Source organism: Mycteria americana, chromosome 4 (assembly GCF_035582795.1).
Source record: "Mycteria americana isolate JAX WOST 10 ecotype Jacksonville Zoo and Gardens chromosome 4, USCA_MyAme_1.0, whole genome shotgun sequence".
Classification (NCBI taxonomy): Eukaryota; Metazoa; Chordata; class Aves; order Ciconiiformes; family Ciconiidae; genus Mycteria; species Mycteria americana.
The window spans coordinates 2,774,128-2,794,444 of NC_134368.1; the positions used below are offsets into that span (position 1 = coordinate 2,774,128).

At 57.7% G+C, this 20,317-nt stretch overlaps 1 protein-coding gene across 1 annotated transcript in view; it reads left to right on the forward strand.

The window, feature by feature from the left end:
• Nucleotides 1-20,317, forward strand: part of ADAM33 (ADAM metallopeptidase domain 33) — a 32,218-nt gene that overhangs the window by 8,325 nt on the left and 3,576 nt on the right. Inside the window, exons 3-21 of the mRNA XM_075499465.1 lie at nt 2,159-2,235; nt 5,883-5,958; nt 6,444-6,520; nt 7,078-7,264; nt 7,676-7,741; nt 7,855-7,926; nt 8,417-8,583; nt 8,697-8,781; nt 9,495-9,637; nt 11,907-12,084; nt 12,453-12,542; nt 12,903-13,098; nt 14,260-14,368; nt 14,909-15,113; nt 16,074-16,151; nt 16,967-17,075; nt 17,427-17,577; nt 18,214-18,304; nt 19,918-20,163. Of these exons, the coding sequence (XP_075355580.1) occupies nt 2,159-2,235; nt 5,883-5,958; nt 6,444-6,520; nt 7,078-7,264; nt 7,676-7,741; nt 7,855-7,926; nt 8,417-8,583; nt 8,697-8,781; nt 9,495-9,637; nt 11,907-12,084; nt 12,453-12,542; nt 12,903-13,098; nt 14,260-14,368; nt 14,909-15,113; nt 16,074-16,151; nt 16,967-17,075; nt 17,427-17,577; nt 18,214-18,304; nt 19,918-20,163 (2,403 nt within the window). The remainder of the gene's footprint in view (nt 1-2,158; nt 2,236-5,882; nt 5,959-6,443; nt 6,521-7,077; nt 7,265-7,675; nt 7,742-7,854; nt 7,927-8,416; nt 8,584-8,696; nt 8,782-9,494; nt 9,638-11,906; nt 12,085-12,452; nt 12,543-12,902; nt 13,099-14,259; nt 14,369-14,908; nt 15,114-16,073; nt 16,152-16,966; nt 17,076-17,426; nt 17,578-18,213; nt 18,305-19,917; nt 20,164-20,317) is intronic.

The following is a 20,317-nucleotide window of genomic DNA, read 5'->3' on the forward strand; positions in this document are numbered from 1 at the left end:
AGGGGACCCCTCTGCCCCGGCTTCCTCCTCCCTGCATCACACAGGACCCCTCGCCGGGAGCGGGGCCCGTGGCCGTGCCGTGGCCGTGCCGTGGCCGTGCTGAAGGGGCTCGCCGGGAAGCGGCAGGGCCTTGGACTGGGCTTGCTTTGCTGTTGGTTTTTTTTTGTTTTTTTTTTTTTTTTTTAAAGTGCTGTGTCTGGTCTCTCCTTTTTTGGAGCTGGGAAGACAGCGTTGGAGGCGGAGGGGGGGGCTCGGCCAGCCCCACTCCCTCACTGTGTCCCCGTGCTGCAACGGGCTGGGGTGACCGGCACCTCCCCTTCCTTGGGAAATGGGGCCATAAGGGCTCAGACCCATGGGTCTCCTTGGGGCCAGAAGCATCCCTCTGGCCAACTTGAGCAGCTTAATAGGGTCCCTGCATCCCTGGAGCTCAATTCGGGGTGGACCTGCAGGAACACCCATCCTGGGAGCACAAACCTTGTGTCCTGGGGTGCAGCAGCGGTGGTACCCGGCAGCCCTGCACCCCAAAGCGCTTTGTCCCATGATGCTGCCCCTTAAAAGCATGACGGTTCCCAGGAGGGTGACCCTGGGGCTGCCAGGCTGGAGGTCCCCCAGTGTCCCCAGTGCCCAGGATGCGGGGTGGGGACCGGGGTGTGCGAGGAGCAAAGCCTTGCCAGCCATCTCCATAGGGATGAGAGGGGACAGCAGGATGTGGCCTCTGTTTTAGCCCAAGCTGGGAATCACGCAACTTTACCCCCTCCCCGCTGCATTCCTAGTGACCGGCTGCAAAACCCCGTGATGCTGAGAGCAGCTGCAGCCAGAGCCTTGCAGGAATGGCTCCTTCCTCTCCCCTTTCCCTCCAGAGCTGGGAAAACCTCACCAGCTCACGGCCAGGGTGCCGGGGCCCCGTGGCAGATCCCGAGCGTGGGGCCGAGGGCTGGCAGCTCGCCGGGCTCCCTGCGTTCCTCATGGATGGGGAGGGACTGAGCGAGGGAGACAGAGCCAGCCACGCCGGCCGGGCCATAAACAGAGACAGGGCGATGCTTTTAGTGTCCCCAGCGCTGGAGCCAGGGAAGGGATATGGGGACATCGGAGGAGGGCAGCACTTCTGGGCTCCAGCCCATCCCGTCACGTGCAAACCAGCCGTGCTGGTGTGGGTCCCTGTATGGGATTCCCATTTAACGCCCTGCAAAGTGAGGGAGTGAGTAAAACCGCCAGCATCCTGGGGAAGCTGAGTCAATCATTTCCTCTTGCTGCCCTGCGGTATTTTTAACAGTGCAGTTATCCGGTGCCCGGGCGGTTGCTATTTATTTCCGTACCCCACAGGGGTGCACGCAGGTGCTGACCCACCCAGGGACCAGCCTCTGCAGGATCCAGCTCAGGATCTCCGGTGGGATGCGGCTGCGGTGGGACAGAGCACACAGAGACTCCGTTCGGGATGCTCGGGGCAGAGCTGCTGATCCCGTATCCCGTATCGGTTCTCTCTTGATGCCTTTTTCTGGGGGAGCTGCCAGCAGAGTTGGGATTTGCTTTCTCACCCCCACTCTTGTGGGGTGAATCCCAGCGCGAATGCTCTTTTATCTGCTGCTATTCATGGGAAATCAAGCAGGAGGATTTACTTTTTGCCTTCCACAGGCTTGTGGCAGGGGATGGAGTAGGTGGAGCAGATCCACGGAGGAGAGGCTGGGATGCACCCTGAGCTGGGGAGCAGAGGAAGGTGCTGGGGACAGGGATGGGCAGAGGAGATGGTGTCCGGTGGGAACAGCACAGGGTGCCCCGTGGTCCGTTGCCAGCTTGAATCGAGGGACTGAGCTTTTGGGAGGTGCGAGGTGGTGTGGGTCGGTGTGGGCTGTCCCCTGCAGAGTGGCTGGGGATGCTCAGGGACCTCGTGGCCCCTGTGTCCCCACTCACGCCTGCCCCTGCCCTGGGGCACGCATGCTCTCACTGCTTCTCCTTGCATTTTTGTGGTGGGAAAAGCGGCTCCTGCTTGTCCAAACAGGGATGGTGCTCAAAATCCATTGCACCTGCTGCCCTTTGTGTTGCTAACGGAACAGTAGGTCCTACAATAATACAGGCAGGCAGCAGGATGGACAGGCACCTGGCTGGCAGCATCCTGGGCTCTGTCTTTTCTAACCCCGTCCCTCCTTTGCTTCCTCCGTAGGTGCCGGCGCCTGCCCAGGCAAAGGTGGCCGTGATGGCCGAGGGCAGAGAGCTCATCCTGGTGCTGGAGAGGAACCAGTAAGTGTCGGGGCTGGGGCTGGGGAAGGGGCATTGGGTCTCCCTGGCATGGCCCCACCTGGAGCGGTAGTATCCTGGCTGCCCTGTCCTGGCTCTCCTGCCTGCAGGGGAAGGGACGGCCCAGTGTGGCTTCCTGCCGATGTGGCAGTTTGGGCTGAAATGCTCCTTTTTCCACTGCCCACACCCATGTTGTGCAAGAAACAGTCTTGGCTCGCTGCCACGGTGCAGGACCCAGCATGGGTGAAGGTGGTGTGGGGTGCTTAGGGGATGGAGATGTGCCAGGCAGAGGGTCAGCGGGACGGGGGGCTCTTGGGCTGCCATCCCGCTGGTAGGGCTAATTCTGTGAGGTCTTTGGAGGGATCTCATGGCGGGCAATACTGACTGCTGGCAGTGATTTGGAAACCTCTGCTGCTCTTCTGTTGGTCTGATCTTGGGGTTGGCAGCCTGGCACCATTCCTGGGTGACCTTGCCATGCAGCCTCACTCGACCCTTTTTGGGGTCCTTCTTTGGTTCAGCTTGGACGCAGGTGCCAGCAGCATCTGTCCCCTGTGACAATCACCCAACCTGGCATCCCCTCGTGCTGGAGCTGGAGCAAGGAGAGCAATCACCTCCATCTCCTGCCCCGCTCTCCTTGTCCCTCTCCCCGAGACCTTGTCACATTTGTCCCTTTTGGGTTCAGGTCCCTCCTGGTGCCAGGCGACCCCGTGGTGGAGCAGGGCAGAAAGCTGATCTCTGCAGGACGGGCTTCTCCTTCCACTTCTGCTTTTCACCAGCAGCTGCGGGAGGCTCGTGCCTCACAGAGCCCTCTTCTTGCTGCTGTTTGGGTACAAAAGCAGCCACCATGATGTCCCTCGAACGGCCCTGCCGGGCAGTAGATCCCAGCAACCTGCAGAGGGGCTTTTGGTGTGTGGGAAGGAGAACTGGGGGGTTCCCATGCACGTTTTGTTTTAGTTGCCCCACTGTGGGCAGTGGGGAGGTTGGCAGTGGGGCTTGAAAGCTCATGTGCAAAGCTTAGCCTTGTTTCTAGCTGGTGCACCAGGCCTGGAGACGTTTGTATGTCTTCTCATGACCCTAATTCTGGCTTGGTACCACTTTGCCATGCTGAAGGGATGAGTGTGGCCAGGAGGGGTGAAGAGCATCCCTGGTGGCTGTGGTGCCGCTGGCAGGATTGGAGGAGCGTGGGGCATTGTAGGGTGCTGAGCTCTGGGTGAGGGCACAGTGAAACAGATGAGGGGGTTGGTGGCAGCAAAAGGGAGCTAAGCACCCAGGGCAGTCCTTGGCACCCAGGACCATCCGTGGTACCCAGGATCATCCATGGCACCCAACAGCATTCGTGGCACCCGGGACTGTCCATGATACTCAGGATGGTCTGTGGCACCCAGGACCATCTGTGGCACCCAGAACTGTCTGTGGCACCCCAGACTTTCCATGGCATCAAAGAGCATCCATAGCACACAGGACCATCCATGGCACCCAAGACAGTCCATGGCACTCAAGATCATCCATGGCACCCAGCATAGTATGTGGCATCCAAGAGCATCTGTGGCACCCAGGACAGTCCATAGCACCCAGGACCATCCGTGGCACCCAGGACAGTCCGTGACACCCAAGACATGGCACCCAAGAACTTCCATGGCAGCCAGAACCATCCATGGCACCCAAGGCAGTCCATAGAACCCAAGACCATCCACGGCACGAAAGGCAGTCCATATGGCACCCAGGGTAGTCCACAACACCCAAGACTGGCTGTGCCTAGTGGTTGTGTCTGCTGGAGAGACCAATGCAGCCCTGGCCATCTACACTGCTGTTTTGTGCCAGCTAACAGGGCTACCTTAGTCCTGCCAGCTCATGGGCCAGTGAGGCCATGCTAGACCTCAAATCTTCTTTCTTCTGGTTCTGAGACATGTGGTCGGCCTCCAAAACCATCCTTTGTGGTGTTTTCCAACAAGGCCTTCCCTTGTGCTGAAAGAGAATACACATCTCCTTGCCCTTCCTTCCCTGGGGCTCCTGGTCCTTGGCCTGCCCTGGAGAGGACATCCCAGTGGTCTGAGCCGTGCTGGGACTCGCTGTGCCCCTGGATGGGGATCAGCTAAGCCCTCCCAGTTGCCCTTATTCCCCAGGCATGGCATGGAGGCTTTTGCCTCTCTGCTGTCCTCAGCCGACCTGTCCCCATCCCTGTCCCCATCCTGCATGGGCAGCTGCCCATCTGCCCCCGCGCTGGCCAGGCACTTGTCTTGCCAGGCTGCCCACGCGTCCCTTTCCAGGACCCAGGCTGAGCTCCTGTCTCCTTTCTCCGCTGTAACTGGAGTTACTGGTGCCAGGCACACACTCACAGGCGGGCTGGGAAGGCGGGAACGTGCCCACAGCGACATTTTTGGAGCCAAACTGGTTGCAAAATAGAAACCAAGAGGCGGGAGGGCTATTCTGGGGCCGGCTGCTTGGTTTATTTTCTTCTGCTGCACAATAAAACCCCTGGGATGGGGCCAAACCCCACAAATCGAGGGCCAAACTGTCAGCAGGGGTAAACCCAGCCCTGCTTTGTCCTTCTTCAGGTGGCCAAGGCCCCTGCGTGCACGCTGTCCCTCGGGGGACCTGCTGTCCCCACGGTGGCTGCAAGCTGGTGGTGGGGGTGCCCATCACCCTGGCATCTGGGCAGGGTGCTGCAGGGTCCTGCAGTGTGGGAAACCCCCATCCCTTTCTCTTCTCTCCCATCACCTGTGGGGTCAATTCAGTCTAAATCTCCCCCCGTCTGCTCCCCGGGACCCCCAGCCCCACACGCTTGCCGGTTGCAAGCTCAGCTCTGGCTCTTCCCCACGGCAGGGAGCAATTTGTCAGCGTGGGACGGGGCTGCTTCACGGGCGGCCCCGGGACCGGCCTCGGTGGGAGGTGGCCGGCAGCTGGGGGGAAGCCGAGGCACGCGGGGTGAAGGCAGGGGAGTGCAGGCTTTGCTAAAAGCAGCCTGAGCTTTCTCACGATCAGCTCTGTTTTTTCGGGGACCCTCTGCCCTGTTGCTGGGGTGTTGTGTCAGGAGCATCACCCTTGCTGCGCCGTGAATGAGGCGAAGTGACATGCCTGGGGCTGGAGGCAGTGGCTGTGTCGGAGACCCCAAACCTCCTGTGTCCTCGGCTGGACCCCGAGTACAGGGTTGATCCCTTCTTCTCCCAGTGGGATGCTTCCCCCTGGGGTCTTTGGTGGTCCCAAGGAGGGTTTGGTCCGTGTGGAGAAGCTGTCACCCTGCCCGGCTGCTCGTCCTCGGTGGTGGCGAGGTTGTCCCTGAGCCAGGGGGTGGTTGGGCAGCCGGGCTCCTCCTGTGCAGGTCCCCTGTCCCAGACCAGCAGGACCTCAAAGCAGTATGGGCAGCCCCTTCCTTGCTGAGACGCAGAGGGGGACGTTGGACTGCGATTCGTGTCCCCGCTGGCCGTGGGCAACTGCTGGTCGGGGGCAAGCCCTGATGCAGCAGTGATGGCCGCACCGCCAGCTCCGCTGCCCAAAGCTTTGCAAAGGGGGGCTGTGAAGTGGGACCATGCAGACGGCTTAGCCCTGCATGGCTGCCCAGGGCTGGGCACGGAGGCTTGGCGTGTCCCTGTGCCGGGACACCCAGAGCAGCTTGAGGGTCCTCACCCCTCTCCCCTCTCCTCTCTCCGCAGGCTGCTGGGGCCAGGCTACACCGAGACGCACTACGCCGCGGACGGGCAGCCCGTGACGGTGGCCCCCAACCACACGGTGGGTGCTGGGGGACGGGCGTAGCTCATCTCGGTTTTTCGGGGTGCCTTGGCACTTAGGATGAAGCCAAAGCCCCGCCAGGACGAGACGCGGTGTTTTCGCTGGCAGCGTCCCCGGCGCCTGTCGCGGGGGGAATGCGGCAACACGTGGCTCCTGTATCTCTTGGCCGAGATACAGCACCTCAGGAAATAAACACAGGCAGCGCCGGGCTCGAGCAGCCCTCGCTCTCCCCGACGTCCCCCCACCAGCTATTTGTCACCCTTCCAGCGTACCGAGCCGGGCGCGGGGCTGTCTGCGTCCCTGGCTGAACCGCCGGAGCCAGCAGCCTCCCAGCTCCATCCCTCCCGTTCCCCGGTGCAGAGGGACACCGCTTGCCTGGCCGGGAAATGCAAAACGGGTGGGTTTTGGGCTGAGCATGTGGGGTTTGTTGCTGCCAAGCCCTGCGTGGTGTTTTCTAATGGAAGTCTCCATCGCCTCTCTCCCAGGACCACTGCTACTACCACGGGCACGTCCAGGGCTATGGCGACTCGTGGGTCGTCCTCAGCACCTGCTCGGGAATACGGTACGGAGACGTGCGGGGCGAGGAGGCTTGTGGGGCTGATGAAGAGGGGGATGGATCCGGCTGCCCTCTTCCTCCCTGCAGGGACCCCCTCTGGGAACCCCCCGGAGCAGCTCCGACAGCCCTGCGAGCCCAGCTCTAGACGCTTCGTGGGGCTGATTTTCCATTGCTCCCCTTCTCCCATCCTTCACCCGACCCCGGGGGCGGGCGGAGGGGGAGAGGCTGTTTTTCTGGCGGCATGAGCTGCCTTCAAGGAAATTCGTCTCTGGAGGAAGCAAGATCCCGCACCCCACAGCGGGTACCCCAGAACTGAGCTTTGTCCCGGTGCAACCACCAGCTGCCATCTCCCATTCGCCTGGTCTGACCAGCATGGAGGTTTTAATGCTAAGGATACATTAGCTCATAGGGCTGTGTTGACAGAGACACCCATCTTTTGTCTCTGCTCCCACCCTGGGGTATGGGCCGAGCTGAGGTGCAGTGAGTTTGTGGGGCCTCAGCAGGGGCTGGGGGAGCTGGAGTGAAAGCACCAGGAGCCATCGGGGGCTGCTCTCCATTGCCAGGGGCCTGATAGTGCTGAGCAGCAACGCCAGCTACTACCTGAAACCCCTGGGGACACCCGAGCTGGGCCACCACGTCATCCACCGAGCAGAGCACTTGCCCATCCAAGGTGGGACCTGCGGCCACGGTGACGATTTCGGGAGCACCATTGCTGACATCGCTCGGCTCTTCCAGCCGGTGCACCAGCGGGTAAATCCGTCCTGGGGTCCTTCACTTGTGGAGGGGCAGAGGGCTGAAAGTGGGGCCTGCAGCTTGCAGTGGGGTGCCCATCACCCTGGCATCTGGGCAGGGTTGCGCAGGCAGATGGGACATGAGGGGTGTTCATGGGCAGCTCGCCTGGTTTGAGTTCGGGCAGGAGACCTCAAAGGGAGGATGCGTGGGTCGGGGATCGGTGCTGTGTCATACAACGTGGGATGTGATGTGAGGTGACATTGGGAATTGCACTAAAGCTGCCCAAATTTTCCTGGTCTCTTTGTGCCTCAGTTTCCCCTCTCCGCCATCCTTCCTGGGCAGCTCTGCAGTGTCTGGGGAACTCGTGATGCCCAGAGCCATGGGCTGCCCACTCTTTCGCTCCTCCAAGCCTTGCTGTCTGTCTTGCAGGCAAAGAGAGATGCCTGGAGGACCATGAAGTACATGGAGCTCTTCATCGTTGCTGATCACACGCTGGTGAGTGCCGTGGGGGGCAGAAACCTGGTCCCCTGCTGAAAAGCCGGGACCCCTCTCTGTCTCCCTCCCTGCTCTTCCTCCGGTGACCCTTCCCCATCCCCATCTCTCTGCAGTACAGGAACCAGAACCTCAACCTGGGTCACACCAAGCAGCGCATCGTGGAGATCGCAAACTACGTGGACAAGGTAACAGCTGGTGAGAGGGACCTGCTACCACCTCCATCATTCCCGGTGCATGTGGAAGCACCTGACCTCGGGGCCAGCCTGGTGGTGGCCCCAGGGAATGTCACTGGGGAGAGGAGTTTAGATGGCAGATGTGAGCACGCGATGGAAAACGCTTTGCCACCCATCGGCTGAGCTGCAGCAGTGAAGAGGGTGCTGGCTCTTCGCCCTGCTGTGGTGATGGGGATCAATGCTGGCGTCCTCGATGTGAGCAGGGACATGCTTAAGCGTTGTCTGCTGACGGATGGCATCGTGCCACCCTGACTAGCTCCTGTGCCCACGCCTGTGCCTGTAGAGCTCATGCTTGCATGTGGATTTGGGACAAGTGTGTCCCCGAGTCACCCAGCTGGAGGTAAAGCATGGAGACCCACCACCTGAAATGCTGTGGCAGTGATGGAGGACGTACAAGAGAATGCCAGTCCCCGTCCCCTCCATCCCTGTCCCCTCCCTGCAGTTTTACAGGTCGCTGAATATCAAGGTGGCCCTGATCGGCCTGGAGGTGTGGACGGAGCGGGACCAGTGTGCCGTCACCAGCGACGCCAACGCCACGCTTTGGTCCTTCCTGCAGTGGAAGAAGGCACTGAGGTCACGCAAGAAGCATGACAACGCCCAGCTGCTGACGTGAGCAACCCCTATGGACCTGGGAACGTTGGGGCAGGGGGGTCCAGCTCGGACCGGGGTCTCCAAACCACCCTTGGGGTGTTAACTGCCCCTCCGTTCTCCTTTCCGGGCAGAGGGAAGACATTCAGGGGGACAACCATTGGCATGGCCCCGCTGGAGGGGATGTGCAGCGCGGATAACTCCGGAGGTGTCAGCATGGTAAGAGGGGCACGGGGGTCCCCGCTGCTCCTCCCAGGCTGGGGGACCCCATCACCACCCCATCTTGCTGGGGCTCTTCATGGGCTTGGAGGAGCAGCCATCTGGGGTTGGTCCTAGGATGCAGCCTGAGAGCAGACGATGTCGCTGGTAGCCCCTTATCCCTCTCAGATGTTGGCCAAGTACTAAGGAGGGTGAGAAGGGGCTGGTTTAAAGGTCTCCTGCCCCATGTGCACCCCCAGTTTGTAGCTAGCAGCAGCGTTGGGATCTCCTGTGTTCCTTCTGCCCCTCGTATTGAATAGCCCCTGCTTGTTCTCTGCTTGTGCTCTCTGGTTTTGTAGGGTTGTCTCCACCCCAGATAACTCTTATCCTCCTCCTGATGGGGTGATGGTGGCCCTGGTGACCTGTGGTCCCTAGGCAGAGTGGTGGTATGGGGTTTCTGGTTTTTGGGATCCGCCTTCCAAGGTCCCAGGTTTTCAGCAGCTGGCCCTAGCAAAAGAGCTTCCCAACAGTCCTGTGCGGGACTTCTAGGAGACCAAACCTCACTTCTGCCATGAATCCTCCTCCATCCCTCTCTCTGTCCCTCTCACGGGATCCAGCTGCAATCCCAGGGATGTTGTGGTCCCTCCATCACCCCAACCCTATTCCCTGCTGCGGGATCACCCCTCTCCGTCGCTCCTGGCTGCTGTGTTGACGCATCCCCCATCCCTATGCAGGACCACTCAGAGCAGCCCATCGGAGCAGCCGCCACTATGGCCCACGAAATCGGCCACAATTTCGGCATGAGCCACGACAGCACGGGCTGCTGCGTGGAGGCCACCCCGGAGCAAGGCGGCTGTGTCATGGCAGCGGCCACCGGGTAAGTGGTGGTGGGGATGGGGTGCAGCCCCTAACCCCCCCCAGCAGGTTGTGGGTGCTGTTTGCAGCTGGGTGGGCTGGGGAGTGGGGAGGGGACCCTGTCCTGCAAGGCACCACTGCGGGTGCAGTGCCCCGTTGCAAAGGGGGACCCAGCTGGTTGCCCTCCTCCCCGTTTGCCCAGCACATCCCAATTCCCTGCAGCGAGCACATCCCGGGGCCCAGGAGCCGGCAGGGCTGGTGGTCTCTGCAGGGTAGCAGAAGGTGGTGGTCTCCGCGGAGTAGCAGCCCCATCCCAAAAGAGCCAGGGATGGAAGCAAATGGATGTTATCTGGTAGACACCTTACAGGAATCCAAGGCATTTTCCTGTGCTAACCCACACCTCAGCACAATGAAATTATTCTTTATTGTAAGACTGGAGGGCCAAGGGGTGCCCAGTCCCTGGTCATGCCGGCGGGGACTCACAGCACCGTGGGGCTGCAGTGGGGTGAGCTCACATCTCTCACCCCAAACCCACTAAATCTGAATGCGGGATGCTCTGGAGTGGCAGTCGTTAGCTTTCATGCTCTCTGGCATCCCCGCAGGGTTTGTTTTCCTTTGCTTTTACCCTTTAATTCGGCCCAAAGCTCTATGAAATTCAGCTGGTTGGTGCCACTTTCCCTTCCGAGGTTCTTCTCCTGTTGGGTTTTCCGGCTCCCAACAATACAGTCGTCCCAAATTTCCCTGCACTGCAGAAAAGCAGCTGTTTATTCCCCGTTACTTAAACCCACCCACTCTTCCAATTAATAAATAAGTCGCAAGCCACGATGCGGTTTCAGGGTGTCCCCAGGCTGTTTTCCCGTGGCTCTCGGGGCTGTCAGACCGTGGCACTGACCCCATGGGGTTTAGGCTCCGCCTCGGTGGGTTGTGGTGGGGAAAAGCACCGGCTTTGTAGGACGAAGCAGTTGTGCACTTGTTTGTTTAGTTATCCTCGTAATTAATTATCCTGCCCGCACCCACTGGAGCTGGATGCGCTGGTGCAGAGCAGTAGCAGCTGCTGTAGCTCGGCTGTCCCCCTGCTCACCCCTGCAGGCAAAGCTCTCCGAGCTGACATCTCCCCATGACACTTCTTCCTTCTTCTTTTTGCTGAAAAATATTTTTCCCCACATGGGCAGGAAACATATTTTTGACTGTCTTCCACCTGTCCCTATTTGCACGTTCATGTACGAGCTTATTGGGCATATTTACTTGCTCACCCTCCCATAACTTGCATGGACTTAGAGCTTTCCCTACAGCTCAAGAGATTTCCCCCAGACTGCAAAAATACTTTTGGAAAAAGCTGTCTGTGTCATCTCGGAAATGAGATGTTCTAATATGAAGTAAAACTTTTTTTCAGCGATAGGAGGAAACGAAACCAGCGCCGTAGCGGAGAGCGGTGCACAGCTCTTACTCTCTGCTTCCTCCTTCTTAGTACATCACACAAATAACCCCACAAACTTGTGCAAAATTACAGAAGAACCACGCTCAGAGCTTCTCTAGAAAATCACCGTTTCCCTCCAGCTCCTTAGGGGAAAGGCCAGTTGGGCTGTTAGAGAAATGACCTTACATGTAGTAGGCTCTGATTTTTATTTTTTTGCTGCTCGGGCCTTGTGAATGATTTAACACAGGGGTTTTCTTGTGTTTAATTTTTTAGAGGATTTTTCTCCATCTCAGCCTCGGTGGTATTTAAATAGTCCCTCACGGGTATTTCCCATCAGCGGTTTGGTGATAGCAGGCACATATTTAGCAGACATCCTGAGCAGATAGTCACTGCAGATGTGGAGACCAGCCTTGCGGTTAGGACGGGGGGGTCTGTGGTGTCTCAGGTGCAGAGGACCGAGCCACGGAGGTGACACCTACACCAGCACTGAGCTGGCAGAGCCTGCAGGCATGGCTGCTCCCTGGGCTTTGAGGTTCAGACCGTGGGGGTCTCCAGTCTCCAAGAGGTCTCTTGCTGGAGGGTTGATGCTCTGGGGGTGGTGTGTAGCAGCTCTGCTTGTCCACCCCATCCCATTCTGGAAAATATTTGGGTTCAGTGTGGTGTCCCCTGGCTGTTAATCTGGTGCTCAGCCATGAGAGTTGGGGTGGGGGATGTTCGCGGTCTTGATGCATCTGGCCGATGGTGGCTTCTGCTCTTGGAAGGGTTTGTGCCAGTTTGCCCGTGTCCTTATTTCCCAGCTCTGACTGTGGTTTTCCACCTTCTCCTGGTCCCGATCGCCCCGGTTCCCATCCCTCCCCATCTGTCCCCTGCGCAGACACCCCTTCCCTCGCGTGTTCAGCTCCTGCAGCAAGAGGCAGCTGGAGAACTACTTCCAGAAGGGAGGTGGCATGTGTCTCTTCAACTTGCCTGACACCAAGGACCTGGTGGTGGGACGGAAATGTGGCAACGGCTTTCTGGAGGAAGGAGAAGACTGTGATTGCGGGGAGGTAGAGGTACGGTGCTGGGTGCTGCATTGCTTTCCCGCAGAGGCTTTTGCAGCCCAGCTCAGCTGCTGGGTGGCAGGACGCAGCCCACGTGGAGAGGGGTATTTCCAAGGGAAAGGGGTTTGCTGGTCACCACAGGGACTCTATACCAAGGGTTCTTCCCAGTCCCCCCTTCCTAAATCCGTTTAACCTGGTCCTGGCTTTCTTCTTGACTTTGCCCCAGAGTGCTCAGGTCTTCCTCACCCCCCCCGTGCCTCAGTTTCCCCACCGTCAAAGTGAGAAGAGCAATGCTGTGATGGGTGGAGAAGGGGCTCAGGGCAGCAACGGGGAAGGGATGGACTCACCGACCGTGGTGGTGTCTTCTTCTCCCCACGCAGGAGTGCACCAACCCGTGCTGCAACGCACACAACTGCACGCTGAAGGAGGGCGCCCAGTGTGCCCACGGCGACTGCTGCCAGAACTGCAAGGTAAGCCCCCCGCCGTGCCCCCCACTGTGCCCCCTGCCCGCCTATGGGGTGAGCAGGGAGATACGGCCCCCACCCCCCCCCGGGACTCCCACACTGCATGTCCCTGAGGTCAACCTCACCCTGGTGCCAAATGAGGAGGGTTATACATAAAATCATGTCCACAGGGGAGTCTCTGCTGGCTGCTTTGTGGCTGGGGTCCAGCCCAGGAATTTGGCTTTATACCTCGACAGCCCCATATAGTCCCACAGGGGACATTACAGACAGTTTATGGCCCCAAGCTGTACTGGGAGGCAGCAGCAATCCCAGCTTGGCTCCTTTGCTGCCGCTTAGTGCTGATGTTTCTCTCTCCTTCTGCGGCAGCTAAAGGTGGCTGGGACGGTCTGCAGGGAAGCGGCAGGATCCTGCGACCTCCCCGAATACTGCACGGGTGCCTCACCCTACTGCCCAGCCAACGTATACCGGCTGGATGGCTCGTCCTGCGCCTACGGCGAGGCTTACTGCAACAACGGCATGTGCATGACCCACCACCAGCAGTGCATCCAGCTCTGGGGACCAGGTGAGTCCCACCAGCCCCAGCCCTGCCTCCTTGCCAGCCCTCTCCAGAGCAGGAGCCACATTGGGTCTCAGCGCTGGGTCTGCATGTGGGGTCTCCGTGCCCCCTGCCCGTGGGGCTGGAGGGTGGTGGTGGATGGAGGGGTTGTGTTGTCCCCATCCAGGGTTGGGGTCAGCATCCGTGGGGCTGGCATGCAGGGCTGGGGCTGCTGTGCACACACACGCTCACAGGTGCCTGGTCCTCTGCTGTGCACAGCCCATCTACCCTCTGCCTATGGTCCCCACGCTGCATGCAGCCTATATGTTACATACAGCCCCCGCGCTGCGTATGATCCCCATGCTGCACGTAACTCCATATGCTTCAAGCGACCTCCACGCTGTAGTGCAGCCCATACACTACATATGGCTTCAGCACTGCATATGGCTCATGCGCTGCGTAGACTGCATATGGCCTCCTTGCTTTAGATAGCCCATATTCTGCATATGGCCCTCACACTGCCTGCAGACCCTATACTGCCCATAGGTGACGTGACTTATAAGGTGTGCATGGCCAGATACTTCCTATGGTTGTTACACACTTCACATATATATACACTTTATATGGCCACAGACTGAATACAGCCCCCACGCTGCATATGGCCCCCACTCTGCATACGGCCCATAGCTCATATGCTCCATATGGCCATCTGCTGTGTATGGCCCCCAGCTGCGTACGACCCCATGCTGCATAGAGCCCCGACACTACCTATGGCCACGTGCAGCCACGTGCTGCACCCTGCCCCTGTGCACCCTACAGCCCCCGTACCCCGCTCGCACCCACGCACACCCCCCTGCTGCTCCCACCCCATACAGGGCACATAGGTCCCCATTTGCGTAGCGGTGCTGCCGCCCCCGGGGCCAGCACCTGTGGGTGCCCTCAGGAGAGCTGCAGCAGGCACAGGGGGGAATCCTCCCCCCGGGCCAAAATTCTCTGCTGGATCCCAGGGAAAAGGGGATTTCACCCCTCTTGTGCTGTTCCTGGCCCAGCACCCGCAGCAGCAGCTCTCCGGGAGACTTTTCCATGGTGTTTCCTCCATGAGCATCCAGCCACTGCTCCCGGTTTCGGTGTTTCTCCCTGCTGGCTGCTTTCCCCATCCCACACAGGACCTTTCCTCCCTCCCTGCAGGCGCCTGGCCGGCCCCGGATGCCTGTTTCCAGGATGTGAACATGGCCGGCAACACCTACGGCAACTGCGGCAAAGACAGCCAAGGGCGCTACGTGAAATGCGACAAGAGGTGGGTGCAGCGCTGGCACCCATGGGTGCCCCATCTCCTCCTCCTGCACCCACAGCCCCCCGCTGCCCACCCCTGCGATGGGGCTGGTGGGGCCCTACCCCGACCTCCTGGCATCACCTCTTGGGCCAGCTCTGTTTTGGACCTTAGGAAGCCACCAGGTCCTTCCTGGGCTCCGTGCCCATCACTGCTGCGAGGTTGTCCCACCATGCATCACCTCCCAGCCCAGCCTGAAGGGAAAATCAAAGACAGCATCAGCAGGAGATGCTATTTAGGGAGCGTGTGCTCTCCAGTATTCCCAGTTAGACCAGGGATGTTAGGGGGACCCCCCTGCCTGTTCCCTCCAGCATTTCTCTGTGCTGTCCATGATTTATCCAAGTCCTTTCTGAACCTGCTGAGCCTGTCCCATCACAACCTCCCATGGCCATAAACTCAGAGGGAGGTGAGCCAGCAGGCAGCAGGGCAGGGGGTGATGGGACAGGGAGGGTGAGGTGGCAGATACCCACATCTCCTGCCCTCACCTCGGCTGTGTCCTGCTCCTAGGGATGCTATGTGTGGCAAGATCCAGTGCCAGAGCTCAGCTAAGAAGCCCCAGGGGACCAACACTGTCTCCATCGACACCACCATCCGCTTTAACGGGCGGGAGGTGAAGTGCCGAGGCACCTACATGTACACCTCAAAGGACGATGAGGAAGACCTCTCCGACCCTGGGCTGGTGATGACGGGGACGAAATGCGGAGATGGGATGGTGAGTACCTCTTCCTAGGGCTGGGATCTCCTCCAGGAGATCAGCTCTTTGGCTTTTGCCCCAGCTCCAATGTAGACATTGGCTCTTCTCTGCGTCACAGATGGGCCATGGGATGTGGTTTCTTCCACTCTTGTAGGCATTGCCCTGGGTGACATCTCAACCAAGGCATTTCTAGACATCACCAGACGCTTGTGTGTAGGCCACCAAATTATTCTCTCTGGCCTCCGTGCTTCTTTACTGATTTAATGCGTAGTGGAGCAACCCCAACAAGAACTGCATGGCCCAGGACTTGATGGATGAAGCTTCCTCCTATGAATAAACTGTTTCCCAGGGGAAAGCTGTGTTAGAAATCAAGACGACAGGTCCAAACAGATTCTGCTAACTGAGCATTAGTCTCCTTTACAGCCCCTGCATCTCCAAGTACTTTACAGAGGGTTAGTTCGGCTGAGAAAGGGCAGAAGCCTGGTAGACAACACGGTAGCAGGGACGCACACCAGACAGAGCTGGCTGGGGAGATACAGCCTTTGCTATTTGGCACTTTAATTGTGAAATTTTCATCCCAGTTTGGGATGGAAGGCCAAAATTTCAACATTTTCATGAGAAAGGACGTCTGGTTTTGAAATCCAGTGTCATTTTTTTTGGCTGGTGCCTGCCTTTTAGGGCCAGATGGGAAATGCCTTTTCCAGGAGCTGCCAGGTGGGTTGTCAGGGGAGAGGGGTGGCAGTGGTGGTGGCTGGTCTCTTCTGAGCCATCCTGGATGGGGGAATGGCAGAGGTTTCCTGGGCTGTGCTGAAAACTGGAGTGAAATGCATTGACCTGGAACAATATGATTTAACCAACCTGCATTTTCCAATGGACAACAGACATCCTTCCAGAGGACTCCCATCTGTGAAGCCAGAAGATCACTGCCCCCCCCCTCTCGGGTCCTCCTCTAACCTCAGCTTCTTGGCTGTCTCTCAGGTTTGCAAAGATCGCCGGTGCCAGAATGCCTCCCTTTTTGAGCTGGAAAAGTGTGTTTCCCGGTGCCATGGCCACGGGGTGAGTTATTGGCTGAGACCTACGGCAGGCTCCTGACATGAGCGCAGATTCTTAAGCAAAACCGAGTGTCTCCCACAGGGATGAGTCTTGCAATGCAGCGGGCATCTGCTTTTCATAACTCTCACGTGCATCAGCTACGGGTGAGACTGAGCTGAGATCTTTGCTTACCCATGTCCGAGTTAGAGGAAGAAGATAATTCGTGATGTAAGGACCATCTGCAAAATTTAGATCAGGGTCCAATTTGAACTGGAGAGTGTTTAGAGCTCAGAGCAGGTGCCTATTCCCTCTGAGAGCAAAGCAAGAGTTAGAAACACAACTGGGACTGCAAAAAGGCAGGGAAATGGTTCAGCGAATAGGAAGAGCCACTATTGTCCAAAGCTTAAAGGCTACAAATGTTTGACCTCTTCAGAACACAGCCCTTTGTCAGATAAGACAACAACAATGCTATGGTTTAATGGGAAGATCCCAAGGGGAAGATGTTTAACAAACTTCTGGCCTAATGCAAAGTATTAAGGGCACCAGGCTTGTCTAGTTAAGCGGCGTGAAAACTGAGGGTATAAGATACGTGTCTTCAAGGTTTCTGCAAAGAGCAGGGAAATGAAAGTGTCAGCATGAAAATATCTCTGTACATTGCAACCACACGTTTGAGGGCAACACAGACATGATCCAAGTGATGTTCCAGGGGTGAATATTGGCAGGGGTTAAGCTCCTTCAGCCTTGACTCCTGCCATTGGTCATCTGCTCTCATCCCCACTGTATGGACCATCGTTTCCATTCGTCCCTCATGGTCTCCAACCCTCCTTCTCATCCTGCAGGTCTGCAACAGCAACAAGAACTGCCACTGCGATGCCGGCTGGGCTCCCCCTTACTGCGAGAAGCCGGGCTTGGGTGGCAGTGTGGACAGTGGCCCTGTGCAGCGCGACAGTGAGTCACGACTTCTCGTCCGGTGCCTTGTGATGCTGGTGGGGCTGGATCGATGCCACGAGAGGGGGAAATGGGGCGATAAAACTGCTGACAGCTCTGCTCCCACATATGCTGGGTTGGGTCCGTTCAGGCAGACTCACAGCCTGTGCCCAGCCCTGGTTGCTTGGTGGCCACCCATTTTTATCAGAGGCCACCAGATGGTACTGCTCCCTTTTTGGAGGTGTGATCAGCAATGGTGTCTCTAGCCTGGGTGTCCGGGAATGGGCAGATGCGACCGACGTTTGCATCAAGTGAACCCGGAGGCTGCTGGATCTCCCAGCCCTGCACTCATCTTTGTGCTTTCCCTGCCAGATCACGAAGCCATCTTAATAACCCTTCTGCTCATCTTCCTGCTCTTCCTCCCGGCCCTGATGATAAGCATCTACTTTTGGTACCGGCGAGAGAACTCTCTCCTGAATAAATGGATAAAGGAGATGAGGAGGAGGAGCCAGGAGACATATAGGTGGGTGAATGCATCCTACATCCCTTCTCTCTTGAGGACCTAGTGAGACTCTGAAGCCTTGTTTTCTTGCCACTGGCAGCGTCCATCTTGGTAGGAACGGTTGTGGGGGAGCTGGTGGTGCACAGGGTCTGTTTCAAACTGGTATAAGACCTGGTTTGAGATGTGAAGAGCTCTCTCCTGGGAAAATCTCAGGCTCTCAGCTGTCCCCTGAGCAGAGGACAGGAATGGTCCTCTGGACAGGATAGCTCCAGAGAGTGATGGCAAAGGTGGCCTGGTACTGAGGAGCTTTCTCGCCATCTGCTCCTAGCAGGCTGCAAGAACTGGAAGGGCTCTAAAGGAGCACTGAATTTAGATATTCTCATTATTTCCCCTCCCAGTACAGGCACAGACATACACATACGTCAGAGCCCCTGCAATAATTTGAGCAAAAAACCCAGAACCAAACAACCTCCTTCATTACCCTCATTATCTCAAGACAGACTTCTCACCCCGCTCACGAAGCACTGCAAGACTGTCTGTTAACGATCTGGTAACGGAGACAGGATCTCGCTGATGTGCAGTGTTTAGGGAGGCAGCTGCTGCAAAAATGGTTGCTTTATTTTGCCATCTGTGATTAATGTTTGTGATCCTGGGCAGGAACAAAACCATCGGTCGGAAGTCAACCAGTGGCCATCCCAAAGCTGCTTTCACCTTGCGGAACATTTCCACCTCCAGCCACGCTAATAAAGTAAGTAATAACTCGCCTTCCAGGTTTGCTTTCCCTCCCTGGGACTTGATACTTGTGGGTGATCACATCTACCTCTAGCAACTGGGCAAGCAACTGGTGCTCCGTGCTGGTTTTGCATTGTGTCTGCACTGTGAGCCCTTGGTCAGTAGTACACATCCCTCCTATCGAGTGCACCCTCAGTCAGTTTGCAGATGACACCAAGTTGGGCGGGAGTGTTGATCTGCTGGAGGGTAGGCAGGCTCTGCAGAGGGACCTGGACAGGCTGGATCGATGGGCTGGGGCCAATTCTATGAGGTTCAACAGGCTCAGTGCTGGGTCCTGCACTTGGGTCACAGCAACCCCATGCAACGCTACAGGCTTGGGGAAGAGTGGCTGGAAAGCTGCCCAGCAGAGAAGGACCTGGGGGTGTTGGCTGACAGCCGCTGAATATGAGCCAACAGTGTGCCCAGGTGGCCAAGAAAGCCAATGGCATCCTGGCTTGTATCAGAAATAGTGTGGCCAGCAGGACTAGGGCAGTGATCGTGCCCCTGTACTTGCTACTGGTGAGGCCGCACCTCGAATGCTGTGTTCAGTGTTGGGCCCCTCACTACAAGAGAGACCTTGAGGGGCTGGAGCGTGTCCAGAGAAGGGCAACGGAGCTGGGGAAGGGTCTGGAGCACAAGGCTGATGGGGAGCGGCTGAGGGCCCTGGGGTTGTTCAGCCTGGAGAAAAGGAGGCTGAGGGGAGACCTTATCGCTCTCTACAACTGCCTGAAAGGAGGGTGTAGAGAGGTGGGGTCGGTCTCTTCTCCCAGGTAACAAGTGATAGGATGAGAGGAAATGGCCTCAAGTTGTGCCAGGGGAGGTTTAGACTGGATATTAGGAAATTTTACTTCACTGAAAGGGTTATCAAGCATTGGAACAGGCTGCTCAGGGAAGTGGTGGAGTCGCCATCCCTGGAGGTATTTAAAGGACATTTGGATGAGGTGCTTAGGGACATGGTGTAGTGGTGGGCTTGGTAGTGTTAGGTTTATGGTTGGACTTGATGATCTTAAAGGTCTTTTCCAACCTATACGATTCTGTGATTCTGTAAAAGTGAGTCTGTTGAGTTCTGCCTGCTCAAAAAGACCCCAGTGATTGCCAGGAGCCTCCGCCGGGGAATTGCCCATCACCATGGCAAAGCTTAGCAGGGGCTGTGCAATCCCGCTGATGACTCCGCGGAGGCAGATGCTTCTGCTGCTGGTTGTGTCAGCTCTGGTGACCTTGGGATGGGTAAGCCCGGGGCTGAATTTGGGAAGAATTTAGGGGTTTTTTGAGCACAGCCACAGTGGCTGAGAGCGGGGCAGAACAGATGATGTCTCCCGTCTGGTGGAAATCTGGTATGGATTCACCAGAGCTGGCCCTGCTCCAGATCTCCTGAAACCAGCACCTTTCTCATCCTGGTGTACAAGGAGCAAACATGTTCAGCTTTTGGGCAGGATGGTAAAAGTGGTGGTCCCAGAAAGTGGAATAAGTACCCAGTGTTCCTCCTGCAACTCCCTAGCACCGAGACCTCGAGGGGGCATCTGCTTTTCAGCACCCAGGAAAATGCACCTAAGGATTTTTTCTGTACTTCTGCTTTTCTCGTCCCTGCAGGCAACGCGGACTGCGTTCCCCCGCAAACCCAGTGCTCACCAGCCCGGCTCTCAGCCTGTCAACGTTGTCCACCCTCTTCGCCCGCCTCCCCACTCCATCCCTCCACGCCCACGAGACCCCAAGCCTGCCAGGCCACCTCCGCCAGTCAGCAAATCGCCCATGGTCCCCACCAAAACGGTCGTGTCCCAGGCTAAGCTGCCGCCTCCGAAGAAACCTCTTCCCTGCAGCCCCGTGAGGACCCCACTGGTGAGTTTTGCTGGTTGGCTGTGCTTTCCTTCTGGACTCATAGAAATTCCCTGTCTTTTGGCTGCCTGTGGCTCTTTTGGGTTGGGCACTATTAAAGGAGCTGTCATGCCACCCTAAGAGATGAATCTGTTGCAATGGTGAAGAAAGCTCATTA